Below are 21,958 nucleotides of genomic sequence, written 5' to 3' on the forward strand. Positions count from 1 at the left end.
CGCTAGGCTATGGCTTGCCCGGGTAGAGATGCAACCTGTGAGAGCAGCAACAAAATAATGGTAATAGGTAAATGTGGCTAGAGGTGGCAGACAGAGATGGACCTAAAATGATGGTGGAGAGATGAAGATAGTGCCAAACGATTCAAAACAGGGATAAAAAATGGGTCTTTAGATACAGGGCAGGAATAAAGATGATCTTGGGGTGCGGAGCGGAGGCAAAAAAGGGGTCTAAGGGGACTAAGATGTGGCCAGTGGTAACTGGGTTGAGAAAGATATGGAGCGAGTTCTGACAGGTTGAGGACTGTTAAGAATCTGAGGGACTTTTGAGACAAAAAAAACTGAAATTGTATTTCCTGTGCAGCTCTCTACGACTAGAAAATTGCTAATGATATATTGCAAGTACCCACATACTGTACCAATCTCGAAATAATACTATTACCCAAAGTTCCTGTTGAGATTTATGTTCCATAATGCACTGAGATCTTTAAATACCTCCCATGTGCTCTCTTCTCTCCTCAACCATGATGTGTTTGAATTCCATGGTGCTGAACCTGAGGATAAACGTGACCATCTAAGACTGTCAGTAACACAGACGTTCCTGCTTCTGCAACCTTCCACAGAGAAGACAGAGAGAACACAGCCTAAATCTCCAGCTCACAGTATATGGTCTGTATATGGTCCAGGTTTCTTGAGCCCTTGTCTCTTCTGGTGGTCTAGTCTCTAGCAGAGGTCTGACACATAGTCGAAGTCTTTGAAATAGTCCTGGTCTTTGTGGGAGAGGTTCCTTCGCTCTCGAGGAGGGGTCAGAGTGGGTGCCTCTGTAGTGAACTCCGCATCGAAGTTACTCACATCTTCTTTGTTCCCCAAAGAGGGCACGAAGGGAGGAACGACTTTCTTCTTCAACAGAGCCTCCCAGTCCATATTCTACACTCACATACACATACAGAAAAAGATTACCATTATATCATTGACATCTTTATGAGACTTCATCAGTGCTGTAACTTATGACTCAGGTCATGCTGGTGAAGCAGATTCAAAGAGAGACTGTGCACCTTACCCTAAAGAAAGGCTGCTTCTTCACTTCTTCTGCATCCTGACAGCTGGAGCCCAACCTCCTTTCTGGGTTCCTTCTTAGCAACTATTAAACAAAATAGTGCTTCATTATAGTCGGTGACTGTATACAAGGGATTTCTATTATTGAGGTTTACCACATTACCACAGTTAAAGCTGTGTTTTTACTGTTTGTGCTATGTCTTGACTGTGTTTTTACTGTTTGTGCTATGTCTTAACTGTGTTTTTACAGTTTTAACTATGTACTGCTGCTTTTAATGCTGTTTTAACTCTGTACTGTGTTTTTGTGTTTATGCTGTGTTTTAACTGTGCACTGTGCAACTTTGAGCAGCATTTTAACTGTTTGTGCTGCACTGTGTATAAACTGTATTTTACTGTTTTGTGTTTGTGCTTTGCTTAACTGTGCATTGTGTATTAAGTGTTTGTGCTGTTTTAACTGTGTACTGTGTTTTAACTGTGTTTGTCCTATTTTGACTGTTTCTCTTGTTCTAACTGTATACTGTGTTTTCCTGTTGGCACTGTATTTTAAGTTTGTACTTCATTAGTCGAGTGCTTCATTATAGTCGATGTGACTGTATACAAGGGATTTCTATTATTGAGGTTTATTGTTGCGCTTACACAGCATTTCCACAGTTAAAGCTGTGTTTTTACTGTTTGTGCTATGTCTTGACTGTGTTTTTACTGTTTGTGCTGTGTCTCAACTGTGTTTTTAAGGTTTTAACTATGTACTGCTGCTTTTAATGCTGTGTTTTAACTCTGTACTGTGCAACTTTGCGCAGCATTTTAACTGTTTGTGCTGCACTGTGTATAAACTGTATTAACTGTTTTAACTGTGTACTGTATTTTAACTATGTACCGTTTTGACTGTTTTTCTTGTGTACTGTTTTGTGAATATGCTGTTTTAACTGTGCATTGTGTATTAACTGTTTGTGTTGTTTTAAATGTGAACTGTGTTTTTGTGTTTATGCTGTGTTTTAACTGTGCACTGTGGATTACCTTTGTGCAGCATTTTAACTGTTTGTGTTGTGTTTATCCATGTACTGTGTATTAACTGTGTTTTGACTGTGTACTGTATTTTAACTATGCTTGTGCTGTTTTTACTGTTTTTATTGTGCATTGTGTATTAACTGTTTTTCTACTTTTAACTGTGTTCTGTGTTTTCGTGTTTGTGCCGTGTTTTAACTCTGTACCGTGTATTAACTGTGCTGTTTTAACTGTATATTGTGTTTTGTGTTTGTGCTCTGTTTTAACTGTGTATTAACTATGATGTTTTAACTACAGTGGGGTCAAAAAGTATTTAGTCAGCCACTGATTGTGCAGGTTCTCCTACTTAGAAAGATGAGAGAGGTCTGTAATTTTCATCATAGGTACACTTCAACTATGAGAGACAAAATGAGAAAAAAAAAATCCAGGAAATTACATTGTAGGATTTTTAAAGAATTTATTTGTAAATTATGGTGGAAAATAAGTATTTGGTCAATAACAAACAAGCAAGATTTCTGGCTCTCACAGACCTGTAACTTCTTCTTTAAGAAGCTCTTCTGTCCTCCACTCGTTACCTGTATTAATGGCACCTGTTTGACCTCGTTATCTGTATAAAATACACCTGTTCACAGCCTCAAACAGTCAGACTCCAAACTCAACCATGGCCAAGACCAAAGAGCTGTCGAAGGACACCAGGAAGAAAATTGTAGACCTGCACCAGGCTGGGAAGAGTGAATCTACAATAGGCAAGCAGGTTGGTGTGAATAAATCAACTGTGGGAGCAATTGTAAGAAAATGGAAGACATACAAGACCATTGATAATCTCCCTTGGGGTCAAGATCTCATCCCGTGCGGTCAAAATGATCATGAGAACGGTGAGCAAAAATCCCAGAACTACACGGAGGGACCTGATGAATGACCTGCAGAGAGCTGGGACCAAAGTTCAAAGGCTACCATCAGTAACACACTACGCCGAGAGGGACTCAAATCCTGCAGTGCCAGGCGTGTCCCCCTGCTTAAGCCAGTACATGTCCAGGCCCGTCTGAAGTTTGCCAGAGAGCTTATGGATGATCCAGAAGAGGATTGGGAGAATATCATGTGGTCAGATGAAACCAAAATGGAACTTTTTGGTAAAAACTCAACTCGTCGTGTTTGGAGGAAGAAGAAGAACCCAAGAACACCATACCTACTGTGAAGCATGGGGGTGGAAACATCATGCTTTGGGGCTGTTTTTCTACGAAGGGGACAGGACGACTGAACCATGTTAAGGGAAGAATGAACAGGGCCATGTATCGTGAGATTTTAAGCCAAAACCTCCTTCCATCAGTGAGAGCATTAAAGATGGAACGTGGCTGGGTCTTCCAGCATGACAATGATCCCAAACACACCGCTCGGGCAACTAAGGAGTGGCTCCGTAAAAAGCATTTCAAGGACCTGGAGTGGCCTAGCCAGTCTCCAGACCTCAACCCCATAGAAAATTTGTGGAAGGAGTTGAAAGTCCATGTTGCCCAGCGACAGCCCCAAAACATCACTGCTCTAGAGGAGATCTGCATGGAGGAATGGGCCAAAATACCAGCTACAGTGTGTGCAAACCTGGTGAAGACTTACAGGAAACGTTTCACCTCTGTCATTGCCAACAAAGGTTATGTTACAAAGTATTGAGTTGAACTTTTGTTATTGACCAAATACTTATTTTCCACCATAATTTACAAATAAATTCTTTAAAAATCCTACAATGTGATTTCCTGGATTTTTTTTTCTCATTTTGTCTCTCAGTTGAAGTGTACCTATGATGAAAATTACAGACCTCTCTCATCTTTCTAAGTAAGAGAACCTGCACAATCAGTGGCTGACTAAATACTTTTTGGCCCCACTTTATGTTTGTGCTTTGTTTAACTGTGCATTGTGTATTAAGTGTTTGTGCTGTTTTAACTGTGTACTGTGTTTTAATTGTGTTTGTCCTATTTTGACTGTTTCTCTTGTTCTAACTGTATACTGTGTTTTTCTGTTGGCACTATGTTTTAAGTATGTACTATGCATTGACTGTGTTTGTGCAATGTTTCAACTGTACTGTTTAAATTGTGTACTGTGTTTGTGCTGTGTTTTAACTGTGTACTGTGTATTAACTGTGTATTGTGTTCTAACTGTGTTTGTGTTGTATTAACTGGTTTTCTAGGTTTAACTGTGCACTGTGCTGTGTTTTAACTGTGCATTGTGTATTAACTGTTTGTGCCGTTTCAACTGTTTACTGTGTTTTAACTGTTTGTCCCATATTAAAATTGTTTCTTCTGCCCTGTTTTGTGTTTGTGCTGTGTTTAACTGTGCATTGTGTTCTGTGTTTTAACAATGAGACAGTTTTTCTAGTTTTAACTGTGTACTGTTTGTGTTTGTGCCATGTTTTAACTGTGTACTGTGTATTAACTGTGCTGTTTTAACTCTGTACTTGTGTTTTGTGTTGTGTTTAACTCTGTTTTGTGTATTAACTGTCTGTGCTGTTTTGCAAGTGGTTGATGAATGAATTTTTCGTTGCATAGAGTTTCAGGTTACATTTCTTGATGCAGCGGTAGACTGTGTTAAGGGACCACAGTTTCTCAAAGTACCTCTGAGCCAATGTAGCTATCCTTACCATAGTAGTATGATAGTTTCTCATGCAATGTCATCTGAGGACTCAAAGGTCATGCACATTCATCAGTGATTTCTGGCCTTGCCCTACACAGACTGAGAGTCCTTACATCCTTTCACAATATCATGTATGGTAGATGATAAAATAAATACAATTCTTCGCAATCTTGATTAATTGATCGAAAACTAAACAAGCAAACACATATCACTATCATAGCACACAGGGCTTAGTATGGTACTATTTATGCACATAATGAAACCTGTTCTGCAATGTGATTGGTAAAGAGAGATAAGAGGGTAGGACTCTTACCCGTCTCATCAGGCCGATGGCTTCAGAAGAAAGGAATCGCGGGTAACGCACTTCATCATTCACAATGCTGTCAAATACCTCCTCCTCATCGTCACCTGGAAATGGAGACTGCACACAAATAAAGCGTAAACAGGTTAGTAAATCTCATGCATGTGAGTGATGCTTCTAGAAATAAAGCTGAAGTTGGGCACTTATGTGTACACTTACACTCATAGCATTTAGCAAACACTAAGGGTCTTGCTCAAGGGCCCAACTGAGGAAACTTGGAGGTGGGGCTTAAAAACTTCCTCTTCCACTTTTTCCCTGGCCTGTTATGCTCTGTTAATGCTAATGGTGAATAGCTGCTAGCCTTTAACAGTATTGTCTACAGATATTCAGTTGCTTCTTATCAATAAAGAGCTTTTATACTTTAGCTTAATATGAGAAAAAGAAAAATCATGATGTCAGAAAAACTGAGGGAGAAGACGCCAAATTGGTGGACAGCTTTTACCTACTCGGATCAATTATTAACAGCAAAGGATCCAGCAGTCAGGAAATATGATACAGACTAGCACTTGGCAGAAAAAATAGAAAGGAACTGGAAAAGATCTTCAGATATAACAATTTGTCTCTACAAATATCAGAATGGTCCAGACTAGGTTCTTTATAGAATTGACATCCTGACAATAAAGAAGAAAAACAATGTCTCTGAACTTGGGTGCTGACACCAAGACTTTTGAGACTACCTACAACAGCAAAGAAAACAAACAAAGCTCTGTTATTTTAAAGCTCTGTTATTTTAAAGCTCTGTTATTTTAAAGCTCTATTATCTATTGTTGAAAAAGAATCTGCTCACATTGTAAATAGATTTGTTTAGGTTTGGGACAACCAAAGATGCATACACACTCACCTCTCCCACAAGCATCTCATAGATGAGAACTCCAAGTCCCCACCAATCCACTGCTCGAGTGTAGGATGTATCGGTCAGAACTTCTGGCGCCAAAAACTCTGGAGTACCACAGAATGTACTGGTCCTGTCCTCATAACCCATACCTAAACACAAGGCAAGAGTCTTAGCATTACAGTGTAGTATGTTATATACAGCATACTATACAAATACACTGTTGAGCCACATTATTATGACCACCAGCTAATATCCAGCAGCTAGACGGGCTGGAAGTTCCTGGTAGGTTGTCACAGGTATCTGGAGCCATGCTGACTGCAGTGCATCCCACATCTGCTAGAGGGTGATAGACTTCCAACGTAGTACTCGGAAGTCTTGGTCATCCTCTTCCAACCAATGTCGGACATTTCTAGCCATGTGACATGTCACATTGACTTGCTAGATGATCCCATCCGCCCCAGGAAAGACAGTCAGCATGTATGTGTGTACGTGATCTGCAAGGATGGATTTATACCCAAATTGGATGAGAGTGCCTTCCACATGGACGCATGGGCCCAGAGAATGTCACAAAAACATTCCCCAGACCATAACGCTGCCACAGCTGTAGGAAGCGGTCATAATGATGTGACTCAACAGTGTATAATATGTAATACAGCTAATTATATACCACAGTATAGTATACAGTAGACCCTTGAGTTACGAACGGTTTACCATACGAACATTTCGGGTTATGAATGATCTTTTTCAACTTAACGTACGAACAAATTTCAGATTATGAACCGAAATTCGCGAAACACATGACGTCACGAACAAGTTGACTCCTTACCATCTCTATATACAGGGGTTGGACAAAATAACTGAAACACCTGTCATTTTAGTGTGGGAGGTTTCATGGCTAAATTGGACCAGTCTGGTGGCCAATCTTCATTAATTGCACATTGCACCAGTAAGAGCAGAGTGTGAAGGTTCAATTAGCAGGGTAAGAGCACAGTTTTGCTCAAAATATTGCAATGCACACAACATTATGGGTGACATACCAGAGTTCAAAAGAGGACAAATTGTTGGTGCACGTCTTGCTGGCGCATCTGTGACCAAGACAGCAAGTCTTTGTGATGTATCAAGAGCCACGGTATCCAGGGTAATGTCAGCATACCACCAAGAAGGACAAACCACATCCAACAGGATTAACTGTGGACGCAAGAGGAAGCTGTCTGAAAGGGATGTTCGGGTGCTAACCCGGATTGTATCCAAAAAACATAAAACCACGGCTGCCCAAATCACGGCAGAATTAAATGTGCACCTCAACTCTCCTGTTTCCACCAGAACTGTCCGTCGGGAGCTCCACAGGGTCAATATACACGGCCGGGCTGCTATAGCCAAACCTTTGGTCACTCGTGCCAATGCCAAACGTCGGTTTCAATGGTGCAAGGAGCGCAAATCTTGGGCTGTGGACAATGTGAAACATGTATTGTTCTCTGATGAGTCCACCTTTACTGTTTTCCCCACATCCGGGAGAGTTACGGTGTGGTGAAGCCCCAAAGAAGCGTACCACCCAGACTGTTGCATGCCCAGAGTGAAGCATGGGGGTGGATCAGTGATGGTTTGGGCTGCCATATCATGGCATTCCCTTGGCCCAATACTTGTGCTAGATGGGCGCGTCACTGCCAAGGACTACCGAACCATTCTGGAGGACCATGTGCATCCAATGGCGGTGCCGTGTATCAGGATGACAATGCACCAATACACACAGCAAGACTGGTGAAAGATTGGTTTGATGAACATGAAAGTGAAGTTGAACATCTCCCATGGCCTGCACAGTCACCAGATCTAAATATTATTGAGCCACTTTGGGGTGTTTTGGAGAAGCGAGTCAGGAAACGTTTTCCTCCACCAGCATCACGTAGTGACCTGGCCACTATCCTGCAAGAAGAATGGCTTAAAATCCCTCTGACCACTGTGCAGGACTTGTATATGTCATTTCCAAGACGAATTGAAGCTGTATTGGCCGCAAAAGGAGGCCCTACACCATACTAATAAATTATTGTGGTCTAAAACCAGGTGTTTCAGTTATTTTGTCCAACCCCTGTATATATATATATATATATATATATATATATATATATATATATATATATATAGGGAGAGAGAGAGAGAGAGAGAGAGAGACGGTTGGAGTTAACTTGTTCGTGACGTCACGTGTTTCGCGATTTTTGGTTCGTAATTTGAAATTGGTTCGTATGATGAGTCGAAAAAGATCGCTCGTAACCCGAAATGTTCGTATGGTAAACGGTTCGTAACTCAAGGGTCTACTGTATTTTTCTTTTTCTTCTTGCTTCTGCTTCTCAGATTTTGAAATAAAAGAAGTATTTTGCATCCTCTTCCAGACAAGCAATTTAGTAATATTTCAACCTAAGTTTCTACTTATGGCTGCTCTTCAAATGTCCAAAACAGTGTGATGTGTGAAAAAGAAAAAAGAATAGAAAGGGAAAAAAACTATGACAAAAATACAACATAAAAAACTGAAGTGTTTTTAATACTTCACAAAAAAGTGTAGATCTTTAGCTCAAAGTTTGTTTTCTCACAGTCTCATTTTAACACAATGGAAACCAGCAACACTAAATATGAAGAAATAAAATAATAGTATCTGAACATGATTTCATATACATTAAACTATACTAAAAAGTACTATACAGTAGACCCTTGACTTACGAATTTAATTGGTTCCAAAGGGCTGTTCTTAAGTTAAAATGTTCGTTAGTTAAACCTATTTTTCCCATAAGAAATAATGTAAATAGAACTCATCCATGCCAGACCTCCCAAACCCCCCCTTACCTAACCTTTCTAATGTCTTAAATACAAGTATATTTTTTAATAAAATGTATCTACCAGAAACAACAATGACTCTTATATTTCTCTATTATTTCCTTTTTTAATTCAATAGAGTTGTATTTTGTAATTGCATGAAAGAAAGAATACTTTTCCTTCTTCTCTCACACTCACTGCCCCCTCTGTCTGATACACAGTGACAGCTACTGGAAGGAGTAATTATACAACAACAAATAATAATAGATTTGTTCATTTTCTCACCACTACACTTTTTCTGCACCTTCTTTGAGGCCATTTTAATATTGAATTTTACAAAATATAAAGAAAACACCGAAAAAACACCGTCCGCTGTCCGAATGTCTGCTCACTGTATATACAGGGGTTGGACAAAATAACTGAAACACCTGGTTTTAGACCACAATAATTTATTAGTATGGTGTAGGGCCTCCTTTTGCGGCCAATACAGCGTCAATTCGTCTTGGAAATGACATATACAAGTCCTGCACAGTGGTCAGAGGGATTTTAAGCCATTCTTCTTGCAGGATAGTGGCCAGGTCACTACGTGATGCTGGTGGAGGAAAACGTTTCCTTACTCGCTTCTCCAAAACACCCCAAAGTGGCTCAATAATATTTAGATCTGGTGACTGTGCAGGCCATGGGAGATGTTCAACTTCACTTTCATGTTCATCAAACCAATCTTTCACCAGTCTTGCTGTGTGTATTGGTGCATTGTCATCCTGATACACGGCACCGCCATTGGATGCACATGGTCCTCCAGAATGGTTCGGTAGTCCTTGGCAGTGACGCGCCCATCTAGCACAAGTATTGGGCCAAGGGAATGCCATGATATGGCAGCCCAAACCATCACTGATCCACCCCCATGCTTCACTCAGGGCATGCAACAGTCTGGGTGGTACGCTTCTTTGGGGCTTCTCCACACCGTAACTCTCCCGGATGTGGGGAAAACAGTAAAGGTGGACTCATCAGAGAACAATACATGTTTCACATTGTCCACAGCCCAAGATTTGCGCTCCTTGCACCATTGAAACCGACGTTTGGCATTGGCACGAGTGACCAAAGGTTTGGCTATAGCAGCCCGGCCGTGTATATTGACCCTGTGGAGCTCCCGACGGACAGTTCTGGTGGAAACAGGAGAGTTGAGGTGCACATTTAATTCTGCCGTGATTTGGGCAGCCGTGGTTTTATGTTTTTTGGATACAATCCGGGTTAGCACCCGAACATCCCTTTCAGACAGCTTCCTCTTGCGTCCACAGTTAATCCTGTTGGATGTGGTTTGTCCTTCTTGGTGGTATGCTGACATTACCCTGGATACCGTGGCTCTTGATACATCACAAAGACTTGCTGTCTTGGTCACAGATGCGCCAGCAAGACGTGCACCAACAATTTGTCCTCTTTTGAACTCTGGTATGTCACCCATAATGTTGTGTGCATTGCAATATTTTGAGCAAAACTGTGCTCTTACCCTGCTAATTGAACCTTCACACTCTGCTCTTACTGGTGCAATGTGCAATTAATGAAGATTGGCCACCAGACTGGTCCAATTTAGCCATGAAACCTCCCACACTAAAATGACAGGTGTTTCAGTTATTTTGTCCAACCCCTGTATATACAGTGAGCAAACATTCAGACAGCGGGCGGTGTTTTTTCGGTGTTTTCTTTATATTTTGTAAAATTCAATATTAAAATGTCCCCAAAGAAGGTGCAGAGGAAGCGCAGTGGTGAGAAAATTAACAAATCTATTACATTTGTTGTTGTATAATTACTCCTGCCAGTAGGTGTCATTGTGTATCAGACAGAGGGGACAGTGAGTGAGAGAGAAGAAGGAAATCGCTGAGTAAAGTATTCTTTCTTTCGTGCAATTACACCTACAAAATACAACACTATTGAAATAAAGAAGGAAATAATAGAGAAATATGAGAGTTATTGTTGTTTCTGGTAGATACATTTTATAAAAATGTTTTTATGTACAGTACAGTACTACTGTGTATTGTTGTTTATTATTGTTTATTATACTTATGGCTGCTCTTCAAATGTCCAAAACAGTGTGATGTGTGAAAAAGAAAAAAGAATAGAAAGGGAAAAAAACTATGACAAAAATACAACATAAAAAACTGAAGTGTTTTTAATACTTCACAAAAAAGTGTAGATCTTTAGCTCAAAGTTTGTTTTCTCACAGTCTCATTTTAACACAATGGAAACCAGCAACACTAAATATGAAGAAATAAAATAATAGTATCTGAACATGATTTCATATACATTAAACTATACTAAAAAGTACTATACAGTAGACACTTGACTTACGAATTTAATTGGTTCCAAAGGGCTGTTCTTAAGTTAAAATGTTCGTTAGTTAAACCTATTTTTCCCATAAGAAATAATGTAAATAGAACTCATCCATGCCAGACCTCCCAAACCCCCCCTTACCTAACCTTTCTAATGTCTTAAATACAAGTATATTTTTTAATAAAATGTATCTACCAGAAACAACAATGACTCTTATATTTCTCTATTATTTCCTTTTTTAATTCAATAGAGTTGTATTTTGTAATTGCATGAAAGAAAGAATACTTTTCCTTCTTCTCTCACACTCACTGCCCCCTCTGTCTGATACACAGTGACAGCTACTGGAAGGAGTAATTATACAACAACAAATAATAATAGATTTGTTCATTTTCTCACCACTACACTTTTTCTGCACCTTCTTTGAGGCCATTTTAATATTGAATTTTACAAAATATAAAGAAAACACCGAAAAAACACCGTCCGCTGTCCGAATGTCTGCTCACTGTATATACAGGGGTTGGACAAAATAACTGAAACACCTGGTTTTAGACCACAATAATTTATTAGTATGGTGTAGGGCCTCCTTTTGCGGCCAATACAGCGTCAATTCGTCTTGGAAATGACATATACAAGTCCTGCACAGTGGTCAGAGGGATTTTAAGCCATTCTTCTTGCAGGATAGTGGCCAGGTCACTACGTGATGCTGGTGGAGGAAAACGTTTCCTTACTCGCTTCTCCAAAACACCCCAAAGTGGCTCAATAATATTTAGATCTGGTGACTGTGCAGGCCATGGGAGATGTTCAACTTCACTTTCATGTTCATCAAACCAATCTTTCACCAGTCTTGCTGTGTGTATTGGTGCATTGTCATCCTGATACACGGCACCGCCATTGGATGCACATGGTCCTCCAGAATGGTTCGGTAGTCCTTGGCAGTGACGCGCCCATCTAGCACAAGTATTGGGCCAAGGGAATGCCATGATATGGCAGCCCAAACCATCACTGATCCACCCCCATGCTTCACTCAGGGCATGCAACAGTCTGGGTGGTACGCTTCTTTGGGGCTTCTCCACACCGTAACTCTCCCGGATGTGGGGAAAACAGTAAAGGTGGACTCATCAGAGAACAATACATGTTTCACATTGTCCACAGCCCAAGATTTGCGCTCCTTGCACCATTGAAACCGACGTTTGGCATTGGCACGAGTGACCAAAGGTTTGGCTATAGCAGCCCGGCCGTGTATATTGACCCTGTGGAGCTCCCGACGGACAGTTCTGGTGGAAACAGGAGAGTTGAGGTGCACATTTAATTCTGCCGTGATTTGGGCAGCCGTGGTTTTATGTTTTTTGGATACAATCCGGGTTAGCACCCGAACATCCCTTTCAGACAGCTTCCTCTTGCGTCCACAGTTAATCCTGTTGGATGTGGTTTGTCCTTCTTGGTGGTATGCTGACATTACCCTGGATACCGTGGCTCTTGATACATCACAAAGACTTGCTGTCTTGGTCACAGATGCGCCAGCAAGACGTGCACCAACAATTTGTCCTCTTTTGAACTCTGGTATGTCACCCATAATGTTGTGTGCATTGCAATATTTTGAGCAAAACTGTGCTCTTACCCTGCTAATTGAACCTTCACACTCTGCTCTTACTGGTGCAATGTGCAATTAATGAAGATTGGCCACCAGACTGGTCCAATTTAGCCATGAAACCTACCACACTAAAATGACAGGTGTTTCAGTTATTTTGTCCAACCCCTGTATATACAGTGAGCAAACATTCAGACAGCGGGCGGTGTTTTTTCGGTGTTTTCTTTATATTTTGTAAAATTCAATATTAAAATGTCCCCAAAGAAGGTGCAGAGGAAGCGCAGTGGTGAGAAAATTAACAAATCTATTACATTTGTTGTTGTATAATTACTCCTGCCAGTAGGTGTCATTGTGTATCAGACAGAGGGGACAGTGAGTGAGAGAGAAGAAGGAAATCGCTGAGTAAAGTATTCTTTCTTTCGTGCAATTACACCTACAAAATACAACACTATTGAAATAAAGAAGGAAATAATAGAGAAATATGAGAGTTATTGTTGTTTCTGGTAGATACATTTTATAAAAATGTTTTTATGTACAGTACAGTACTACTGTGTATTGTTGTTTATTATTGTTTATTACAATAATGTCTATTCTATAATTTAAGATTTAAGGGAAAACATACTTGTATTTATAACAAATAAGACCATTTAAGACATTAGAAAGGTTAGGTAAGCGGGGGTTTGGGAGGTCTGGCACAAATTAATTCTATTTACATTATTTCTTATGGGAAAAATAGGTTTAACTAACAAACATTTTGACTTAAGAACAGCCCTTTGAAACCAATTAAATTCGTAAGTCAAGGGTCTACTGTAGATAAATGTCAACATACTTAAAAAAAACAAAATTTAGAAAGGCTTTGAAGATATCTGAGGCCAAAAATAATAAAAATATATAGTACGTTCCATCTACACTCATGATACATGAATGTGGAAATAACAAGCTGCGTTCTCCTAATTTCTGCGACACTGAATAATTCAATCCATAGTTTACATAAGATTTCCTAATTTTCCACAATTTATTACAGTTTATACAAATAAAAGTGATTTTTTTCCCCCACTCAATGTTAGATCTATCCTTTTTTGAACACATGGACAAAAAAGTACTATATTGTATTGAGTGACCAATGTGTACAGCTATTTACGTTCTATCTTCATGGTTACATTCCAACCGGCTCACATGTGATTTAGTACTGCGATATCATCTACTTCAGAAATTATGAGGGTTCTTCAAAAGGTTTCATCATGTTTTAAAAATCTACTTATTAAGAATTTTAAAAACAAATCCTATCACTTTTCTACATCGTCGCCTTCCGATGCATTTTTCCCAGTGTCGTACCAACTTCTTAATGCCATCAGCAAAAAATTTTTTTGGTTGAGCGTGTAGCCACTGATGCAGCGCTGCTTTCACATCATCATCACATGAAAATCTTCTTCCTCTTAAAGCTCCTTTGAGCGTCCAAAAAAATAAAACCCAGTCTATAAGCGTCTCTCAGTCACGATCGATTACTCCTCCTCCCACCCTCACCATTTCTGACCAAAATATAAAAGTGCAGAAACTTTATGAAGATCCCTCGTATTATAATGAATAAATGCACACATGCCAGCCAATCAGTAATGAATATTTCCCTTACTATACCGCATGGTTGTAATAGAGAGTGAAACTGTATCTGTATGTGTGTTTGTACCCTCTTTGCAGAGACCAAAATCAGCAATCTTTACATAACCTTCAGTGTCCAGCAGCAAGTTATCCAGCTTCAGATCCCTAAAAATGACACACACAACCTTACAAAGTACACTGTGAAAGTGTGTGTATGTGTGTGTGTGTGTGTGTGTGTGGACAACAGTAAACAGGCATGTTTACACTGTATGCACAACAGTATGTGGCTTTGCACAAGATTTTAGATCGTGTCTATGTAGACTATTGTTTGCATTTGTAAGGTGAGGTACTAATGTTAAACAAGAGAGGCCTGGTTCACAATCCATGTTCCAGTTTATCCCAAAGGGCTATATTAAGTTTTTTTTTATTGATTTTCTACACCTGGTAGCAATGGGTGTGGCTAGACACCTAAACTCAGTTGTTACAAGGGATGTCCACATACTTTTAAACAAATATCCTTATGATGATGCATAGTTTTGACCTTACAGTTTTGGCTGATAATATGATAATAACATGTGTGATTCTTACCTGTACACGATCTTATTATCATGAAGGAACTGTAGGCCCAAAACCACACATGCAGAATAGAACCTGAAGGACAAACACACACACACAGAAAAATACACACATACACACACAACAACAAAACATGATCAAGACATGAACAGAAAACAAATACATCCCACATACACAACTACAGGTAAATCTTTTAAACACTGCCTCATGACTTAAGAACAGTTCAGTTCTTAAGTTCAGTTTAAAACACTGATGCTCGCCTAAAATCTAAAAGCCAAAAATGGACCAGCCCCAAGCTACCTTCAAGGTCTAATAAAACCCCGCTCCGGACCACGCAACCTCTGTGCCACTAATCTCACTCGACTTGATCCTTCACCTAGAACTCAAGGAAGACTCGCATCAGCATCAAGGCTCTTCTCTGTACTTGCACCCAAGTGGTGGGACGAGCTTTCCTTCTCTGTCTGAACATCTGAATCTCTCACTGTCTTCAAAGGATGATTAAAAACCTTCATGACCTCTTTACTAAGCACTTAAGCTGACATGTACTTACTAATGCTCTTATTTATTTGTTTTCAGCAGATTTGTATACTTGAACTGTTGTCTACTTAAACTAGAGTAAGGTAATGTTCACTATGGAAGCACTTATACACTATATTGCCAAAAGTATTCGCTCGTCTGCCTTCACACACATATGAACTTGAGCGAGATCCCATTCTTAATCCATAGGGTTTAATATGATGTCGACCCACCCTTTGCAGCTATAACAGCTTCAACTCTTCTGGGAAGGCTTTCCACAAGGTTTAGGATTGTGTTTATGGGAATTTTTGACCATTCTTCCAAAAGCGCATTTGTGAGGTCAGACACTGATGATGGACGAGAAGGCCTGGCTCGCAGTCTCCTCTCTAATTCATCCCAAAGGTGTTCTACTAGGTTGAGGTCAAGACTCAGTCAAGTCAAGTCTGCAGGCCAGTCAAGTTCTTCCACACCAAACTCTCTCATCCATGTCTTTATGGACCTTGCTTTGTGCAGTGGTACGCAGTCATGTTGGAGCAGCAAGGGGCCATCCCCAAACTCTTCTCACAAAGTTGGGAGAATGAAATTGTCCAAAATGTCTTGGTATGCTGAAGCATTAAGAGTTCCTTTCACTGGAACTAAGGGGCCGAGCCCAACTCCTAAAAAACAACCCCACACCATAATCCCCCCTCCACCAAACTTTACACTCGGCACAATGCAGTCAGACAAGTACCGTTCTCCTGGCAACCGCCAAACCCAGACTCGTCCATCAGATTGCCAGACGGAGAAGCGTGATTCGTCACTCCAGAGAACACGTCTCCACTGCTCTAGAGTCCAGTGGCGGCGTGCTTTACACCACTGCATCCGACGCTTTGCATTGCGCTTGGTGATGTTAGGCTTGGATGCAGCTGCTCGGCCATGGAAACCCATTCCATGAAGCTCTATACACTGTTCATTAGCTAATCTGAAGGCCACATGAAGTTTGGAGGTCTGTAGCGAATGACAATGACAATGAAAGTTGGTGACCTCTGCGCACTATGCGCCTCAGCATCCGCTGACCCCGCTCTGTCATTTTACGTGGCCTACCACTTCGTGGCTGAGTTGCTGTAGTTCCCAATCGCTTTCACTTTGTTATAATACCACTGACAGTTGACTGTGGAATATTTAGTAGAGAGGAAATTTCACGACTGGACTTGCTGCACACACAGTACAATTATACGCATATGGAATTTCACAAATATATTTCATTCTATAAAGTACCCTTAAACTGGTTTCATGCTGTACGATATTTAGCTTGATTTTCCAGTAACAGATTTTGCAGTCACAAAAAATTCACTTCATGAAACACATTTTTTATTCTTTGGTTTAGAAACACATAATCTGACACGCTCAGTGTGATTACAACCAAAGACCCTCAACAAGTACCATATGAACATGAGAGGGAAATAAGCTTATGTTAACTTTTGCAAAAGTCACCTGATCCCTGAAAAAAATCACTGAAAAAATGTGACGTTCTGCATTTTAGACACTCACATGGAACGTGGTTCAGAGAAGACATCAGCATGGATGTGCATCATCAGGTCTCCTCCAGCTGTGTACTCCATGACAAAGCACACATGTTCTGGGGTCTGGAAACACGCAAACAGATTGACTAGGAACGGGTGATGAGAGTCCGTCACCACCTCAAAGATCCGCTTCTCACACATCAGACTGATGGAGATGAGAACAGAGAGAATCATAGTAAATAAGAACAGTAAATAAGCAGTCATCAGGAAAGTTTACGGTGTAGAGTAGATAGAGGAGTACCTTTCCACTTCATCCCGGGCGATGATGTCTCCCTTTTTCAGAGCTTTGATGGCGTACTGATTTCCTGAGTGCTCAGACAATAAGACCTGAAACACGTGCAGCACAATGAATGATATGCAAGATTAACCACTTATACTACAGGTGTTTAAATCACAGTCCAGGTACTGCAAATCTTTCACCCTTTCTTTGGCAAGACATCAGATAGCATGAGAAATTTGCCAGATACCTTAATTGTTTCATTAACTACCAATACATCCATTCCTGCATTTCAGGCCTGCAACACATTCCAAAAAAAGTTGGGACGGGTGCAATTTAGGGCTAGTAATGAGGTGATTATGTGATCCCAAACAGGGGTTGTCAACAGGTGATTGTAATCATGGTTTGATTCAACAGGAGCATCCAGGAAAGGCTGAGTCTTTGATGAGTGAAGATGATCAGAGGATCTCCAGTTTGGATCTCCAACAAATGTGTGAGAAAATTATTGAAATGTACAATGTACCTCAAAGAAAGATTGTAAGGGATTTGCATATTTCTCCCTCTACAGTGCATCATATCATTAAACGATTCAAGGAATGGAGAGGAATTTCAGTGTGTAAAGGCCAAGGGCGCAAGCTTAAGCTGAACACCCGTGATCTTCAATCCCTCAGACGGCACTGCATCAAGAACCACCACTCAACAATAGCTGATATAACCACATGGGTGACTGAATACTTTGGCAAACCTTTGTCAAGCTCTACAATACAGAGTTACATGCACAAATGCCACTTAAAACTTTACTGTGCAAAAATGATAACCATGATAACCATGTCCAGAAGTGATGTCGACTTCTCTGGGCTCAGAGGCATCTAGGATGGACCATCACAAAGTGGAAACGTGTATCATTGTCAGATAAATAAGCATTCCAGGTCGTTTTTGGAAAAAATGGACGCTTTGTGCTCCGGACCAAAGACGAAAAGGACCATCCAGACTGTTATCAGCAACAAGTCCAAAAGCCAGGGTCTGTCATGGTATGGGGCAGTGTCAGTGCCCTTGACAAAGGTCATTTACTTCTGTGATGGCAGCACTAATGCAGAAAAGTACATTGAGATCTTAAAGCAACATATGCTGCCCTCAAGAAATGCAGGAATGGATGTTTATTAATAACGAATAATAATGAAATGAAGTTCACCAGACAAATATCTCAGGTTCATCCTGGTTTGCAATCAAATAAAAGTAGATGTAGTAAGTATGTAAGTAAATGTAAAAAACTCTGTGTTTTTTTTATTATTAGCATTTTCCATGCTGTCCCAACTTCTGATTTGGGGTTGTAGATTCAATTAAAAGAACTATATAATATACTTGTAGTTCATAGGTATTCACTTCCAATTTACACACATAATGCTTTTTCATAAGTTTCTTTACGCATAAATAAAAAGACTATTGCACATGGAAATGTTTTAATCACTATAATAAAACTGTATATTTGTAACTGTTACATAAAAGTAATATACTGTATAAACAAAAGTATTGTTCCCGCAAAAATGAAAGGACCAAATAAGCCTGGTGACAGGAAGGTGAATGTGTTTGTATGGTTCAACCAATTTGAGACTTATTAGAAATGTGTGAAGAAGTCAGGGTTAAAGGCTTTGCTCAGTAGCTTAACAATGTCAACCTGGCTACAGTGGGACTTGAACCGACAACTTTCTGATTACTAGATCTGATTACCCTGACCGCTGAGGTACCACTGCCTTAAAAGCAAGCATTTTTGCCTTTATAGATTTACATTTACATTTGCTGCAGTCAGAAGACACTTTCATTGAAAGCAACTTACCATTGTGACTGAATACATTATGAGCAATTAAGGATTAATGGTCTCGCTCAGGAGCCCAACAGTGGCAACTTGGCAGTGTTGAGGATTGAATCGACTACCTTTTAATTACTAGTCCAGTACCCTAACCGCTGAGTAACCACTGCCACTTTAGAAGAACCCGGATAACCATGGGTAATTAAAGACCTTTTTCAAAAGAAATTGAAAAAAACTAAACCACAAGGCTGCAGAAATCTAATACATGTGTTCATAGAGTGAACGTTTACGATGTGTGTATACGTGTTAATAAAGACGTTGAGGTGTGATCAGTGTGTACCTTGCCAAAATGTCCTCGGCCCAGCACAGCAACGAGTCGAAAATCCTGTAAACAAAGTGGACCCTTGCTCTGCCTACACACACACAGAGAGAGAGAGAGACAGAGAGAGATGAACGTACACCATATGGGCAAAAGTATGTGAACCCCTGGGTTTTTCAGTCACCCCCTCGCTAACACTCACTCACTCACTCACTCACTCACGTCTAAGCTGCTTATCCCTATCAGGGTTGCGGTGGGTGCTGGAGCCTATCCCAGCTCTCAATGGGCTCAAGGCACACAGAAACACCCTGGACCGGGCGCCAGTCCATCACACACACCCAAGGGACAATTTTGTATCTCCAATTCACCTCACTTGCACGTCTTTGTATTGTGGGAGGAAACCAGAGCTCCCGGAGAAATCCCACGCAGACGGGGAGAACATGCAAACTACACATAAAGGACCCGGACAGCTCCACCTGGGAAAGAACACAGGACCTTCTTGCTGTGAGGCGACAGTGCTACCCACCAAGCCACCGTGCCAGGTTTAAAGTGGGTGACATGGCACTGATTAGGATAAGCGGCTTAGAAAGTATGTAAGTGAGTAAATTTAGTCCAATAAAGTCCACACAACTGAGGTGAAATGTGCACTTTTATTTATGAAAGCACACTTCTGCAACTGTACTTCTCTAGGACTGATGACTGATGATTTATTATTAGGTAATTTATTATTAGGTAATTAAAACACATTTTGTAATCGTTTTGATTGTTAATTCACTAAAACATTTTATTTAGCATTTGAAAATTTAGTAAAGAAGAAGTTAAAGTTGCTCACAATATTTTAGTTAAGTAAAATTTAAATACACAAAATTGTTCTAAATTGCAGTTCTACTGTATTCCTGTTCACCTTTAAACTTTTTAGCAGAATAGCCTTTATCTTTGCTACACTATATGATCAAAAAGTATTTGGACCATTAGCTTGTTGGATATCCTATTTCTAACACAAACAATATTAAAATAGAGTGACCTCTGTGAGATCTTTTCAGCTATAACAACAGCTGCTATTCTGAGAAGGCTTCTTACAAGACTTTGAAACAGTGGGAATTTGTGCCTATTGAGTCAAAGGAGCATTTGTATAGCTGGACACTGATGTTAGTCAAGAACACCTCAGTTGATGTTCCAGTTCATTCCAGAGCTGTTTAATGGGGTTGAGATCAGGGCTCTGTGCACATGGGCACAGTCATGCTGGATTAGAAAAGGGCCTTCTCTAAACTGTTGGAGGCATAGACTTTCCTGTATATAATTTATTTATTATGCCTGAAAGCAACTGTTGTGGCAAAAATGCATGAATTCAATAATTAGAAGGGGTGTCCCAATACTTTTGTCCATATAGTGTACTTCAAGTGCATATAATTACGAAAGGGTTCTTTAAAAAGCTTCCGCACTTTTTTTTTTAACTCTATTTATTAAGAATTTCAAAAACAAATGACATCAATTCTACATGTTCACCTTTTGATGCATTTTTCCCAGCATCGTAAGAACTTTTTAATTCCATCAGCAAAAAATGTTTTTGGTTGAGCGTGTAGCCACTGATGCACCACTGCTTTCACATTATCATCACATGAAAATCTTCTTCCCCTTACATCTTCTTTGAGCGTCCAAAAAGGTGGAAATCAGATGGAGCTAAATCCGGACTATAAGCGTCTCTCAGTCTCTTAGACACGACCGATTACTCCTCCTCCCACCCTCACCGCTTCCAACCAAAATATAAAAGTGTGGAAACTGTTTGAGGATCCCTCGTACATTTAAACACAATGTCTTTGAACTTTGTAATTATATATAACTGTATTTGTATAAAATAAATAATCCCTTATTTAAAAACTTTCTCCACTAATAACTATTACAAATAAATATTGCAGATGGAGAGACGAAATTTCATATAAATTCATTTTCAGCAGCCTCTTCATCTTAATCAGGGTCGCAGTGGGTCTGAAGCCAACCAGGATAAAGCATGATTTAATTCCAGATTCAACTGTGTCAGGCTGTGTGTGTGTGTGTGTGTGTGTGTGTATGTGTGTGTGTGTGTGTGTGTGTGTGCTTTATCACCTCCGGATACAGCCAGGAAGAAAATATTGTACATGTGTGTGTGTATGTGTTTTAAAACACATGCTGTGTGTGATATGATACATGAGTGTGTCATGCTGTGTGTTGGTCTGGCGTAGAAAACTCCATATTGTGTGACAGTAGGAAGAATACCTGCACTGGGAATTGTGGGAGTTGAGCTTGGCAGGCTGCTCTGGAGCTAAATCAGGGGGAGAGACCGCTTCTACCATCTATAAGGAAGAGTAAATACAGAAGTAAGGGTGAGATAGTATTTTCAGCAGTTTGTATACGGATTGTATTTTGATCTTAGTGTCTGGATTATTTTAATCACATGAATTTACACCAGTAGTCAAAAGTGTGTGAGTCTGGTTATTCTACAGACTGAAACCTGATTTTGGATCAGGTAGCAAGTGGGTGTTAATTGTTTTAATTGTTTAATTTAAAAGCAGTAAACCGGTCTGAAAACATCAGCACTGGTTATGTTTCTTAACCAGAGAACCAGTGTGTAACTAACAGCCCAGCACTTTCAAATCAAAATTACCATACAATTGCAAAAAAGTAAGAATTTTACCATCTACAGTCCATAAAATTACTAAAAGATTTAGCAAACCTGAAGAAATCTCTGTGTATAAATAGCAAGGCAAAAAAACATTACTGAAAATGACACACTTCTGTAA

General features: G+C 40.0%; 1 protein-coding gene across 1 annotated transcript in view; it reads right to left on the minus strand.

Moving 5' to 3' along the window:
- Nucleotides 1–445: 445 nt before the first annotated feature.
- pkn1b (protein kinase N1b) overlaps nucleotides 446–21,958 on the minus strand; it is an 85,314-nt gene continuing 63,801 nt past the window's right edge. Inside the window, exons 14-23 of the mRNA XM_062990889.1 lie at nucleotides 21,435–21,511; nucleotides 19,203–19,275; nucleotides 17,080–17,165; nucleotides 16,807–16,983; nucleotides 14,773–14,835; nucleotides 14,273–14,349; nucleotides 5,877–6,019; nucleotides 4,988–5,095; nucleotides 1,058–1,138; nucleotides 446–924 (exon numbers count right to left, since the gene is read on the minus strand). Coding sequence (XP_062846959.1) covers nucleotides 721–924; nucleotides 1,058–1,138; nucleotides 4,988–5,095; nucleotides 5,877–6,019; nucleotides 14,273–14,349; nucleotides 14,773–14,835; nucleotides 16,807–16,983; nucleotides 17,080–17,165; nucleotides 19,203–19,275; nucleotides 21,435–21,511 — 1,089 coding nt within the window. The 3' untranslated portion in view covers nucleotides 446–720. The remainder of the gene's footprint in view (nucleotides 925–1,057; nucleotides 1,139–4,987; nucleotides 5,096–5,876; nucleotides 6,020–14,272; nucleotides 14,350–14,772; nucleotides 14,836–16,806; nucleotides 16,984–17,079; nucleotides 17,166–19,202; nucleotides 19,276–21,434; nucleotides 21,512–21,958) is intronic.

This window comes from Trichomycterus rosablanca, chromosome 2 (assembly GCF_030014385.1).
Source record: "Trichomycterus rosablanca isolate fTriRos1 chromosome 2, fTriRos1.hap1, whole genome shotgun sequence".
Classification (NCBI taxonomy): Eukaryota; Metazoa; Chordata; class Actinopteri; order Siluriformes; family Trichomycteridae; genus Trichomycterus; species Trichomycterus rosablanca.